General features: G+C 42.5%; 1 protein-coding gene across 6 annotated transcripts in view; it reads right to left on the reverse strand.

Moving 5' to 3' along the window:
- The window catches only part of PNPLA4 (patatin like domain 4, phospholipase and triacylglycerol lipase), a 126,437-nt gene that overhangs the window by 65,563 nt on the left and 45,817 nt on the right, over positions 1-15,057 (reverse strand). For 5 of the 6 annotated variants that reach the window (XM_077480830.1, XM_077480834.1, XM_077480828.1 and 2 more), the window contains exon 6: positions 9,171-9,236. The exons of the other annotated variant lie outside the window; for it this stretch is intronic. In XM_077480830.1, coding sequence (XP_077336956.1) covers positions 9,171-9,236 — 66 coding nt within the window. The remainder of the gene's footprint in view (positions 1-9,170; positions 9,237-15,057) is intronic. 6 annotated transcript variants of the gene reach the window in all.

Below are 15,057 nucleotides of genomic sequence, written 5' to 3' on the forward strand. Positions count from 1 at the left end.
AACAAACTTGCAAATTTTAGGGTCTGCACGCAGCAGGTACCAATATTTATTTAAAACATCACGTATCTGCTGGTGCTGCCTCAAGAAACGTATAATGACTCTGGTGTAGACATTCTTCTTAGGGACTTTATTACCATAGATCAAAATAGATCTATCTTGTTTTTTGACTTTAAGATAAGCGCGCTTGAGGCACCTGTGGCTGTAACCACGTTGCCGCAAACGCTCCTGTAACAGTTTAGCCTCTCTCTCGAAGAGTATGTCATCACTGCAGTTCCTCCTCACTCTGAGGTATTGGCTATAAGGTATACTAGAAACGAAAGGGGGAGGGTGAGAACTGGTGGCGTGTAACACCGTATTTGCCGGTGAAGGCTTTCTAAACAAAGTGGACACAGGCTTCTATCATTATTGATGAAAATGTGAAGATCTAGAAAGGTAAGGGAAATTTGGCTTTTTTCCAACGTGAATTTTAAATGAAACTCATTGGTCTTCAAACAGGTCCCCCTCCGTCCCCGTCCAAACAAAAAAAACATCATCTATGTAGCGCCTCCAAATGGGGATCTGATCGAAAGCAGTCCGTAGGTTTTCTTGCGCTAAGAGGTGTCGCTCCCACCCCCCCAGGTACAGGTTGGCATACGATGGGGCACATTTTGTCCCCATCGCAACCCCCTGCACCTGGAGGTAGTGGGAGCCACCAAACAAATATATTATTCTCCAAAATAAATCGAAGGAGACTCAAGATAAAGTTGGAGTATTCGGGGTTGCCACCCTCGGAAATGAATTTTTGTTTTCCTCTCTTTATAGAATTTATTTAAACTGCTATTTTGAAGCACCTCCCTGCAAGCATATTTTGTTCGGATGGTTTCCCCATCCCCTCATCCACCATTGAGGCTCCCCATTTTTTGCAATACGGGATTATTTTGATCTATTATGTAAATATATAGTTGGTAAGTATGTGATCTTTCAGCCCCCATGATTCTGAACGACCAAAATGTTTTGTTCCCTCAATACTCATCTATTTGAATTCTGTTTATGGCAATGCTACATGTAGTAATCATATCGATTTGTTTTGCTTTTCTCTTTAAAGCTCATTGTGAATAAAAGAATCTGCACTATTTAATTATTATCTTTTTATGTGTCTATCCATGCAGTACTATACTTGTCAATGATATTCAAAGCTCCTGAAGAAACTCACTTATGAGTGAAACATGTCGAGCATCATACTACATTGACTGAGTTCACAAATGATTCTTCCAGATCTCTATGTATTGTATGGATGTATATCTGTATTCATGGTGCTGTTTTAGCAAAATTTGTTATGTTTTTGTATAATAAATCTCTATGAAAATTAGTTTTTTTTAAAAACCCTCTTTGATTGCTATGTGATTTTTCTTCAATATATGCAATGTTTGATACCGTTAAAAGTCCCGCTGAGGCTAGTCACCTCTCCCCCTGCTTCCCTTTTTTATATTAATTAATTCACCTGTCGTCTACATTTTCCCTGTATTTTGCTTTGTTGATGTTATACTCACGAAACTTGTTGGTAGGAGCTTGTGTGATCCTGGAGTGAACAGGCTGGATGGTGGGGGAAGTATTGCAGCATTACATAGTGGTTACATTGTACTTCTCCCAAACAGCACTGATACCTTTCTTATGCATTACATTGTGAGTCCAATGCATTTTCCCTTTGCTTACAATGTGAGTGTATCATTTTACTTATTTTAACATAACAGTTTAAGCATTGGGCACTATGCCCCTTTCTCTGCTTTGAGTGTTACTCCTGGGAGTTTATCCCTGGATGGTTCACCCACCTGGATAATCAGTAAAGCTGTTCCCTGTGAGCTTAATGGAATCATGGTGAGGATTTGTACGTGTTGGGAGTGATTGGAAGGTTACCATCCATTTGCCCATGGTTAAAGCTCCCCTGTTGGATTTTGTCATTATAAAAGATGTGTGTTTGGCCTTTGTAGTTAGGTTAATGATCTATGGTGAATGTTTACCCACACATGGATGGTGAAGATTATTCGCAAAAAGTGCAAAGTCTGGTGCAGCTGTTAATGGTAGTCAATCAGTTTCTAACTTCAGCTTGTTCAATTAAAGTGGTTAAAGAAGGTTTTTTGACCTAATGCATTCTATGCATTAAGATAAAAAAGATTTAGTGTGCAGCAGCCCCCTTAATGCTTACCCGAGCCCCTTCCCATTCCAGCTATGTTGCACGAGAGTCTCGGCTGCTTGGGGAACTCCCTCAGCCATTGGCTACCAAAGCTGTCAAAGTCAGTGAGCCAACGAGGAGAGAGAGGGGGCAGGGTCGACCCACTGCTCCATGTCTGAATGGACACACTGAGCAGTGGCTCGGCTTGGGTGCCCCCATAGCAAGCTGCTTGCTGTGGAGTCACTCGGCAGCAGAGAGGGGCCAGGAGCACCAGCGAGGGACCCGAGAAGAGGAGGATCTGGGCTGCTCTGTGCAAAACCACTGCACAGGGCAGGAAAGTATAACATGTTTGTTATTTTTAAATTTTAAAAAAATAGACTTTAGTATCTTTGACAAAAAAAAAAAAAAACTGGAAGTTGTTTGGTTTCTGTGCAGAGCGGCAACAGATTTTGCACTCTCCAGTTTTAGTAAATTAACACCATTGCACATTGTTTATTGCCTGGCTTTCTTGCTAAAATAATTTTCATGCATTTGATAATTAATTGGAGCCCCAACCTCCTAGCAAACAAATACTGGGCATATTTGGCAGACTTAAGCTTGCCATGGACGGATCAAAAGTTGGTCAGTTTAGTAGCGTCCAGTCAAATTTTGATCAGTGTGTAACCATCTCTGCTCGATAGAAGACATGCAGAAAAACATCTGTCAATCAGCTGCTGCAGCCAATTAGGTGAGTCCTGTTGTCAGAATGCAGTATCACGGTGGGAGGGATTCCTCAATCCACCTCGCTTGTCTGGCCAGCTGTAGTCCAACAACAAAAAGGAAACCCTGGGAAAGACTGTATATTTATTTTGTGCTTGAGTGCCAAATTTTACCAAGAGCATGTGCTGTATGTTGAATTTATATTTTTTCAAATCACAGTAAATTAAAAAATTTTATTTTTCTTTGTGCTCATATATAATATAGTATCTGATAGAGAGATATAGTTATATACACATATATCTCTAATATATATATATATATATATTTTTTTTTTCTTCTTCTTTCTTTCAAACGTAAACAGATCAAACATTAGCTACACTGAGAACCTAACATTGCTAAGGTTGAAGAACATTCAGGTTTTGACTCTGAAGACAGGAAAATCAGTACCTGCCAAGATAATGCGACAGAGGTAACAGCAGCATTATGTATAAAGGCAGTGCTCTGCCGTTAGCAACATGAAAGGTATATATCCTGAAAACAGAGAACCTCACCACAGGCATGTAATTTCCAAATTTTAGGTTTGACTTTAAAAATGATAGTCTGGACAGCAAATAAAAACCTCCAACATGTAAAATCAGCACAGAGATTTTCAAATGAAAGAAGCATTTAATTGCTCTCTTATTCAAGGATTAGGAAACTTGAGCAGATAAGGAAATGCTGGCTGAAAATGACATGCTGGGACATTCCTGTGACTGAAAATATGAATACCATGCATAAATAAGAGGTTAACGTGGTTGTAACCCTAAAAAATAAAGAAAAAAGCTTCTGTCCCTTTAAGGCACAAGCTATAGCACAGTGCTTTTGCCATGTCAGTTGTCCCTTTCTATGTTGTAAAATACGTGGCTGATCCTAATGTTCCCGTCTTCCCCTCATGGCTGCTGATCTCTGATAGCATGATCAGTTTAACGTGCCTCCGTAATCCATCTCCTCAGGCTGTGTTCACACTTGTGTGATCACAGATATTGCATGTGATTTTCCCCGCATTGCTCTGCAGATCACATGTGATGTCTGTGTGATGCAAATTCAGGCAAACTGTATGGCTGAAATTGCATCACATTTGCACCAAAATGGCGCAGAACGCTTTTTTTCCGCAATGGAATCGGATCGCACATCCATGCAATCCATTTCCTGCAGCAATTCACAGTTCGCACTGTATTCTGTTACCTGATCTGGGGTTGTCATTAACTTTACATTGACACTCGCAGCAGTTCGCAGATGTCACAGGAATCGCGCGTGTTCCCACATCGCATAAATGTGAACCCAGCCTCAGTGTCTCTGCATCTCCCCCTTCCTTTCTCCCTGTCTCTTCCGCAGTCTGTGTGAGAGCCTATCTCCTCCCAGCCCCTCCCCTCTCCTCCCCTCCTACCTAGATAGAGCAATGCAATTCCCCTAAGCTACTCCTTGGTAAGCAATTCCCAGACAGGCCAATTCTAGCATATATTCTTTTGCTAGAAAATGACACACACACACACTTTTTTTTTTTTTTTTTTTTTTTTTTTTTAGCAGAGGCCATTTTATATATCACACGTAATTTGTGCAGCAGGTTTTATAACACATTTTTTTTTTTTTCAAAAAAGAGAGAGAAAGAACACTTTTTTTTTGCACACAGACACTATATAATACCCATTTTTCATTAGAATAAAAAAAGACCCAAATGGTGGCTGGGGAAGCTGATAAAAAGTATGATGCCCTCGAGAGATGGTCTTCCCCAGCCTTGGATTGGGTTACTGTTCTCTGAAGTCTCAGGGCAGGTGACCTGGAACTAGCTGCAGGACTTCAACAAAGGAATCTGGTCTTGAGAAGGATTTTTCTCACTCACTGGAAAATGGCTAGAGGAATCTGAAAGGTGGCAGCTGTCCTGGAGACTTGAATTGGCCCTATATTGATTCCTGGTGATCATTTAATGGTACATCCCTGTAGTTCTGATTACATTTTATAATACATTTTGTGCATGAACGTATGGTAGTACAGAAACCCAAGAAATTAAATTTTTTATTTTGTCTTCCTTAAACCTAAAAATTAAATTGAATTCAAACCAGCTTTTAAATTAAATTATGATACATAAAATATATATGGTAAGAAAAGGACACAGTGGGCTTGATTTGCTAAAAGACATAAAAGCTGTTCACTTAGGGAAGTGAATAATTCTTTCAAAATATATGTAATCACTTAGAATACCTAAACAAGTCCTAGAATATATCCAAAGGGAAAATCAGATTCACAAGGGAAGATGTTTTTCTGTTCCTTTAGTAAATCAACCCCAAAGCCTTATAGTGGTATAAAATAGAATTTGAACCCAACATCTAATGCATTGTGTTCTATAGAAAAACTGCACATATCTGTCCTTTTGTTTGGGAAAAAGTTACTGGGCAATTACTGGGAAAAGAATGCTAGGCATCTATTCAGTACCCCCTGTGGGGATGAGAGTTACACCGTAAATTCCCATAAATCAGTTTGAGATAAGCAATTAAAACGTTAGGATATATTTTGGAAAACTGAAGCAGTTATACAAATTCCATGCAGATAGTATTCTGGGTTGTGAGTTGAGTCCAAGATCCTAGGCAAATATGGTAGTAACCCTTAAGACATTTTGCTACATCAAGCTAGGGGAATTCTATAGTATGTTCGAAAAACAGTTAAAACTTATCTCCTGCCCATAGTCATCCATATTAACTACATGTATCCCCCATCCAGTGCCATGGTGTCCTCCATTGTATGAATTACCACCTGACTGAGAGGAACTGACTCAGCTTCACTGGTGGTCAGGTGACAATCTTTGCACTATCCACTGTCTTTTGATCAACACAGGTATTAAAATATTTCAACAAGTTCAGACCATCCTATTATGGGAACATTTTAGGTACATGAAAATTAGACAATTCTTCAACACATTAAATTGTCAACACTCCTCTCCTTATTACCAAAATTCAAAAGTTTTTGTCAATCAGAACTTCTCTCTAAAGGTCTAGTTTCCCTAGTCCATGGTAAACACTATAATGTACACACGATCGGACTAAGTCAGCTGGACAAACCGCCGGACTTTGTAGCAGAGGTCCGCCGGACTTTGTAGCAGAGGTCCGCCGGACTTTCCGAATGAGCGTACCTGCCCACACACCACTTTTCCGAGGGACAATCCGCCGGACTATGGCGGGAGTCCGCCGGACTTTTGAAATGAACGGACTTGCCCACACACGGATTAAAGTCCGTTCATTTTGAACGTGACTCCAGGTAGCCGGGACTAGCGAAGGAAATCAATGTCACCACGTTCATCGGCGAGATTCACACCTCGCTAGCCCCGTCACCTGGTATGGACATAAAGGGAAAGCCCTACGCTGAAAAAATGGCGTGGGGTCCCCCCAAAGTCCATATCAGACCCTTATCCGAGCACGTAGCCTGTCCGGTCAGGAAAGGGGGTGGGGATGAATGAGCGCCCCCACCTCCTGAGCCTTACCAGGCTGCGTGCCCTCAACATGGGGGGGTGCTTTGGGGAAAGGGGGGACTTGCGGCCCCCACCCCAAAGCACCTTGCCCCATGTTGATGAGGACAAAGGCCTCTTCCCGACAACCCTGGCCATTGGTTGTCGGGGTCTGCGGGTGGGGGGCTTTTCGGAATCCGGGAGCCCCCTTTAATAAGGGGGTCCCCAGATACCACCCCCCACCCTATGTGAATGAGTATTGGGGTACCATGTACGCCTACCCATTCACCTGGTGAAAAAAGTGTAAATAAAAAAAGACAACACATGTTTTTAAAATAATTTATTGAACAGCTCTTCTGTCTTGGGGGTTCTTCTCGCCGGACTCCTCCGCTATCTTCTGCTCTTTTACTAGTGGATGAGCCCGGATTTCTTCTTTGTTGCCGCTGCCGTCCGGGGGGTCTTCTTCCGACTTCAGGGGTCTTGTCCCCCTCTTCAGGGGTCTTCTTGCCGGGCCTCCACTTACTTCTTCCAGCTCTTTTACTAGCGTTGGCCTGGTCTTCTGTTTCTGTCACCACCGCCGCCTTCTCTTCTTCTCTTCATCCTCTGGGACTGTGACATCATAAGGGGGCGAGGTCACCATGTGACATCCCCCGGTGACCCCACCCCTTGTCCCTATATAAGTCGCCTTTCAATGCGTCCCTGCCATTGCGGCCAGAGATAGCGTAGAGTGAACATCTCAAGGAAGAAGAATAATAATAAAAGTAAAAAGATCAAACGTAGTCAAAACATAGCCAAAGTACAGTAACCGGAACAGCCAAGCCAGATGTCAGGGATCAAAGTAGTGGAATAGTAAGCAGAATTTGGAGCTAGAAGGGATGTCAGCAAAGCCAGTCTTTAAACAGGAATGACGGAGATAGTTTCTTGTGATGTGACCATGGCGAAGGTAGAGCTCCTCTGGACGGGACAGATTAAGTAGGCAGAACTGACAAGCAGGATCATCAACAGCTGAGTGACTGTGGAGAGAGATGGGAGCTAGCAATTAGCCAACAGCTGAGTGGCCAGCTCAGAGAAGGAAGGGCTGAGCCCAGCCCTGACATGTGCTTGGCTACGAAGTTTAGAGACCTCCACATGTTCACTACTAAAAGTTACTAGTGTGTCCCAAAGTTACCCTGAACCTATCCAAGCTCAAGTTCTGCAATAAAGCATCAAAAAAGCATACCCCTAGACTGTTTATTGAGCAAAAGAGGTGACTGTGTGCCTGGCTGTGCGACAATTACTGGGCAAATAACCCTGAGCATCTATTCAATGACTCCTGAGCACTGGAAATTCCTATAAATCAGTTTGGTCAGAAGCAGTGAAAATTCTAGGATGTATTTTGGAAAACTGAAGCAGTTATAAAAGTTCCATGCAGACAGAGGGGCATAACTAGAAATCACAGGGCCCCATAGCAAAATGTTGTATGCCCCCCCGAAAACAGCCCCCCCACAAAAAATGGAGGGGCTTAAATAGTGGGTGTGGCTCAAAGGGGGTGTGGTTAGAGTCTGAGATGAATGAGGGATGGAGGAAGGAAGGCAGGAAAGAAAGAAAGCAAGGGAAGAGAGAAGGGGTGGAGGGACAACAGGCCCAGACCCTACACCACAATAGCAATGTATGTATTCCAGAAAGTTTAACAATCAATAGATAAAGATACTCCAAACACCTGGTGTTAGCGCTTCAATCATCCTCACATGTGCTCAATGCAGTGTGACCAGTGCCCAATGTTGCCTGCCTGTTCCCAATGCAGCGTGGCCTGCCAGTGCCCAATACAGCCTCACCTGTGCCCAATGCAGCATGACCAGTGCACAATTCGGCCTCACCTGTGCCCAATGTGGCTTGACCCATGCCAAATTCGGCCTCACCTGTGCCCAATGTGGCCCCACCTGTGCCCAATACAGCCTCACCTGTGCAGAAGAAGAGGCGAGCCAGTGGCAGAACTAACGGGGAGGATGAGGAATGCATACTGCAGCTCTCAAATGGCTGTTGGCGAGAGTGGGGCTGCCACAGAGTAGGGGGGTGAGTACCGCCCGCACAGTCCCCCAGCCAGGGGAAGTGAGGAGAGGAAGAGGCAAGCTGTGCATATGAGCAGAGAGCTGTAATATTTTTCATTTGAATTTCCCGCATTCCCAGGTCTCACCGTCACATTGCCCCACCTCTTGGCCCGGTGCCTTTGATGACATCACATGTCCCGCATTGGACAAGTGTTCTGTCTATCAAAGGCGCTGGGCCAAGAGGTGGGGGTATGTGACGTGAGCCCCGGGAACACAGTAAATTTGAATGAAAGCTATTACAGCTCTCTGCTTGTACAGACAGCTTGCCTCTTCCTCTCCTCATTTCCCCTGGCTGGTGGACCATGCGAGCGGTGCTCGTCCCCCCACCACAGTATGCATTTCTCATCCTCCCTATGGGCCTCTCTCAGCTGCAGGCCCCAAAGCGCCCCCTTGAGTCGCTATGGCAGTAGTTCCGCCAGTGCATACAGATAGTATTCTGGGTTGTGAGTTCAATCCAAGATCCTAGGCAATTGATAACCCTTAAGCCACTGTGCTACATCAAGCTTGGGGAACTGTATAGTATGTTCGAAATACTATTGTGCATGAGTTGTTAACTGGTTCAGTCATTTTTGAAAATCTCAAGTGCTTGTAAATATCAAGACTTTACCAACCACAGGGATCTCTTAATGAGCTAGTATTCTATGGCAAACAATTATCATGGAATGCAAGCTTTGTTACATATTTATTTTTTGTCAAATGAAATTAAATATGAAGTACAAATAACACTGATAAATTAAATAAATGGATGTATTTTCATTACCTCGCCTTTATATTCCACAGCATTACTACCAGCATAAACTGGCACAAAACAACTTGCCAAGAGTACCTATAAGAACAATGAGAAAATTTGTTACACACATTCAATTAATCTTCTTCATTGGGATAAATATCAATAATATTACCTGCCTGTAAAACTTTTTAAAAAAAGACTGAATTCAATTACAATTATTTACTTCAGGCATGCTTTTTGTTTTTTAAACATTTAAAAAAGATGTAATTTTTTTTATTCTTTACAAATCTGTCTAACCCAAGTACTGTATAAGAATTGCAGTTCTGCCTGTTTTACGTTTGGAGGTGATGGACCTCACCATCTCCTTGTTACATAAAAGCCATAAAATAATAATAAGCTGAAAATTTTTCGTTCTAGTTCTCAAGTCTCTTTTTAGTTGCTCTACTATACTTGTTAGCAGCAGAGAAATTTTTTTTCTTGTAAGTTATAGATGCAATTCTGCATTATTCAAGCTATGGAGATGTCAAAAAGGCACAGTTAACCCTGCGTTTTGACATCTAACCTGCAATTCCTTCTTAAATAAGTGACTGTATTAATGGTTTTAAAAGCAGGCTACATAGCCTCATGTACAAGGTGACAAAACTAGGTTTACGGTTAATAGCTTTTGTGATTTGAATGTAAGTGGAGCTAGAAGGTTCAAATTAAATGATTTTGTTTTATTAAAATAGTGTAAAGTTATGTAGTTTTGCAACAGTCAAAGATAAATATATTATTCTATGTGTATATCATGTTCCCATGTCAAGGAACATTTGTTAAAGCTCAAACATTAGAAAGAAAAAACTGAAGCACAGATACTGTTTTACCTGGCAAAGGATTTGTAATTCTGTGCAGTCACACTTCTGATTTAGGCAATGCTGCCAGACAGAACAGGCTTATGCGGTGTACACACGACCAGATTTTTCGACAGACTACGTCCCGCGGTCTTGCCGATAGACTTTCGGCGGGCATCCGACGGACTTTCTGAACGAACGGACTTGGCGACACACGTCTGGACTAAGTCCGTTCAAAAGTCCGTTCGTTTTGAACATGATGATGTAAACGGGACTAAACAAGGAAGTTCAATAGCCAGTAGCCAATAGCTGCCCTTGCGTCGTATTTGGTCCGTCGGACTTGCATATAGAGGAATGGTTTTCCCAATCTATAGTCCGTTAGACTTGAGTCCGTCAGATAGACTTGAAACATGTTTTATTTCTAGGTCGGCCTGACTTTTAGGGAAAAAAGCCCGCTGGAGCCCACACACGATCGAATTGTCTGATGGATTCCGGTCCGCCGGACCAAGTCTGCCAGAAAGTCCGAGCGTGTGTACGCGGCATTATACTGCAGCAGCAGAACAGCTTAGTCAAAGCATCCGTTTTTTGTAATCAAGCTTTAACTAAAGCTAAACTCCAACTTTCTTTTCACTAGAAATGAAAGAAATGATCAGTCCCAGCATAGATCATACCTCTGTACCGTGTTTGCAAATCTCCTGGTTTTCTGCGTTTAGTTATGGCTTTGTATCATGTGACAGTCTGTATCGTCTGATGTAGACTGAATGCCTTCCATAGCCACTTCCAGCTCCATCTCTAGCCTAAAACACACCCCTCTGTAGTCTTTCAGACTGTGCACATGATGTAACTTCCTCCACAGCTCTGATGGTGGGTGTAATGGAATATGTCCTAATTAGCATTCAATCCCACCCAGTCACACCTACAGGAAGAGTCCAAACCTCCCAAGTTAACAAGTTAACAACGTGTGTGTTTTCTGCGCTGGTTGCATTTAGAAACATGACATACATTGCTGCGCATTTTCGAAACCCTGCAAAGCATACGTTTTTTATTTTGGGTTGCAGTGTGTTTGTAAACAGGCAGATGCGAATGAATGGTAACGCAAGCATGATTTTGTTTTCAAAACACACGGCAAAGCATGCGTTCATTGTCATGTGCTTGGAAATGTGTAGATGAGAATGAAACCTAAATGTTAATGAAATAGTGACATGCATTGCCACGCATTTTAGAAGCGCACATCAAAGCGCGTGTTTTCTTTGCGGGTTGCCATGCATTCAGAAGCACGCAGATGCAAACCAAGCCTAAATGACACCATGGGAGCGGCACGTGTTTGGTGGGCGTAGCCATGCATTATTTATGTGGGTTGTGCGATGCAAACATTCACGAGTGCCCTCTTAGCAATCGGCAGTGGAGGAAGAGGAGGATCGGGGCTGCTCTCTGAAAAATTAATACACAGAGCACGGAAGTATGACAAACTATTACACAGAGCAGGAAAGTATGACAAGCCATTACACAGAGCAGGGAAGTATAACAATCCATTACACAGAGCAGGTAGTATAACAATCCATTACACAGCGCAGGGAAGTATAACAATCCATTACATAGAGCAGGGAAGTATAACAATTCATTACACAGAGCTGGGAAATATGACATGTTTATGATTTAAAAAAATAAAAATGCCTTTAGAATCACTTTAACTTTCTGACTAAAGTTCCACTTCCTGCTTGTTCCCTATTCACTGCACAGAAGAATGGAGTGTGGGTGGGGATAACACAGTTCCATTCCTCCCCCAATCACCACCCGCATGAAGGCCCAGAAACACCCACAGTGGCCCTTAGCCCCACCCACATCAACTCCCACAGCTGCTACAAGTGACTCCCAAAGCTCGCCCTGAAACTACAGAGGCTCAAAGGATGATGGGACATGTAGTATCAGGACTGATAAAGTAAGAAAATAGGAAGTCAGGGAACTTAGAAATTCAGCCAAGAGGAGGAGTGACATCACAGACACAGAAACCTGCTTTATAAAGCTAAATAAGGTAAGATACACTGATAGAGGGATTGCGATTTACATGCACAATGCATCTGTTTTGGGGAGGAAAAGCTGAAGCTCACACTTACTAGAAGTCAAGTGGGACACAGTCAAAAACACATCCCTAACCTGCTAATTGGACAGCAATTGCATTCTTTTGAGAGATATATATATATATATATATATATATATATATATATATATATATATATATATATATATATATATATATATATATAAATAATCCCAACCACGACACCATCTGCCTGGAGTTTGCATGTTTTTCCTGAGCCTGCGTGGGTTTCCTCCGGGGTGCTCCGGTTTCCTCCCACACTCTAAAGACATGCTGGTAAGTTAATTGGCTCCTGTCTAAATTGGCCCTAGTACATGAATGTGTGTTAGGGATCTTAGGTTGTAAGCTTCTTGAGGGTAGGGACTGATGTGAATGTACAATGTATATGTAAAGCGCTGAGTAAATTGACGGTGCTATATGTACCTGAAATATTTATTTATATATAAATATAAATGTTTAGGTGCAGAAAACAAAGTTTCCTTGCATTCAGCCCAGTTATCCAGGGATCCCTGTTGTGTGGTAATCAATAATGAAAAACTGTTGCTGTTGCTATAGGAACACAGGCATCAAGAGCATTTGGAAACCTAATAGTTTTGTGGAGATGGAACAGAATAACTTGATAAAAGCAGCATGTGACCATGTAAAGGAGCAATGTCACCTGTATTATAGTAGCCTGTTTGAATGAAAAGGATTAGGTAAATTCATAAAACTACAATGACAAATTTTATTTTAAAATTAAATATTTCAAAAGTCTAAACTCATTTTTTATATATTTTACACGGTATATACAGAATAGTCCTGGTTTTAAAGATTTACATTGATTATTGTACATACAGTTGTGCTCATAGGTTTACATACCCTGGCAGAATTTATGATTTATTGACCATTTTTCAGAGAATATGAATGATAACACAAACGTTTCTTTCCCTCGTGGTTAGTGTTTGGCTGAAGCCAATTATTATTAATCAACTGTGTTTACTGTTTTTAAATCATAATGACAACAGAAATTACCCTAATGACCCTGATCAAAAAAGTTTACATACCCTGGTGATTTTGGCCTGATAACATACACACAAGTTGACACAAAGTGGTTTGAATGGATATTAAAAACTACCCATCCTCACCTGTGATCTGTTTGCTTTTAATTAGTGTCTGTGTGTTTAAAAGGTCAGTGAGTTTCTGGACTCCTGACAGACCCTTGCATCTTTCATCCAGTGCTGCACAGACGTTTCTGGATTCTGAGTCATAGGGAAAGCAAACTAATTGTCAAAAGGATCTGCAGGAAAAGGTAGCTGAACTGTATAAAACAGGAAAGGGATATAAAAAGATTTCCAAGGAATTGACAATGCCAATCAGCAATGTCCAAACTCTAATCAAGAAGTGTAAAACGAGGGGTTCTGTTGAAACCAAACCATGGTCAGGTACACCAACTAAAATTTCAGCCACAACTGCCAGGAAAATTGTTTGGGATGCAAAGAAAAACCAACAAATAAATTCAGGTGAAATACAGCACTCTCTGAAAACATGTGGTGGGACTGTTTCAAGATGTACAATAAGGAGGCACTTGAAGAAAGATAGGGGGCATTGTTGAGTCGCCAGAAGAAAGCCATTACTACGCAAATGCTACAAAGTATTTTGCTTACAATACACCAAACAGCACAGAGAAGAGCCTCAAACCTTCTGGCACAAAGTCATTTGGAGTGATGAGACCAAAATGTAACTTTTTGGCCACCACCCCAAACACTTAATTTGGAGAGAAGTCAGCAAGGCCTATGATGAAAGGTACACCATTACTACTGTGAAACACGGAGGTGGATCGCTGAAGTTTTGGGGATGTGTGAGCTACAAAAGGCACAGGAAATTTGGTCAAAATTGATAACAAGATGAATGCACTACGTTATTAAAAAATACTGGGGCGTGGCTTGGCACCGACACGGAATGGCCGTATAACTGCATTGCTCCATCCGACAGAGGTCCTGCCACCAGCTTCACAGAGCTATCTTCGGCAATAATCATGGGGAAAACAAGAGAAAAGGGCTCTCAGTCCCACTCCCGCTCCCCAAGGGGACCAGTACTGTACTACGGACGCAACATCCCAGAAATTTTCACCCCCTGCCTACACAGGCAAACGCTCACCCAGTCGGAGCCCCTCCACCAGGAGAAACCCACAACAAGCGGACAGCCCGCCAGCCACACACACACTTACGATGGCTGATCTCAGAGCAGTGGCAGCCGACATAAAATAATCTTTCACATCCGCCATCTCAGACCTGAGGAGAGACATTCTAAATGCACGTGCGCAAGACAGATCTGGAAGACACTGCAGCCCGCCATGACACCACTATCCAACAGCTGTAACACATTTCCCAGGCATACAACACCCATCTGAGAGAGCTCCACAGACACATGGATGACCTGGATAATCGCGGACGCCGCCACAACTTACGGGTGAGAGGTATCCCTGAAACGGTCGAACAGCCCCAATTAACGCAGGCTACCATACAAATCTTTAATGACCTGCTAGGCAGACCACCCAAGACTCCCATTGACTGCGAGAGACACCACAGGGCCCTCAAACCCAGAAGCAGAGACACAAATCCCCCTAGGGATGTAATCTGCTGCCTTGGGAACATTAAGCTAAAGGAGGACATACTAAAAAGAGCCAGAAACCACTGCAGCCTCCTCTTCCAAGGAGCAGAAATTAAAATATTCAACAACCTATCTCCAATTACCCTCCAAAATAGGAGAGACTTGCACCCATTACTTGATATTTTATGCCGCAAAGGAATCCAGTACCGCTGAAAATACCCATTCTGCCTATCCGCGACAGTGGCAGGACGCACCGCCAACCTAAATGTCCCAGAAGATCTCAGGGGGTTCTGCAAAATACTTCAAATACCACCGGTTGAACTCCCAGAGTGGTACAAAGCATTCCACATCCAGCAACTCCAGAGATCCAACTCCATGGATGCCATACCGGTTAGAGACG

This window comes from Lithobates pipiens, unplaced genomic scaffold, assembly GCF_037356315.1.
Source record: "Lithobates pipiens isolate NorthernLeopardFrog02 unplaced genomic scaffold, aLitPip1_a1.2 Scaffold_16, whole genome shotgun sequence".
Lineage (NCBI taxonomy): Eukaryota > Metazoa > Chordata > Amphibia > Anura > Ranidae > Lithobates > Lithobates pipiens.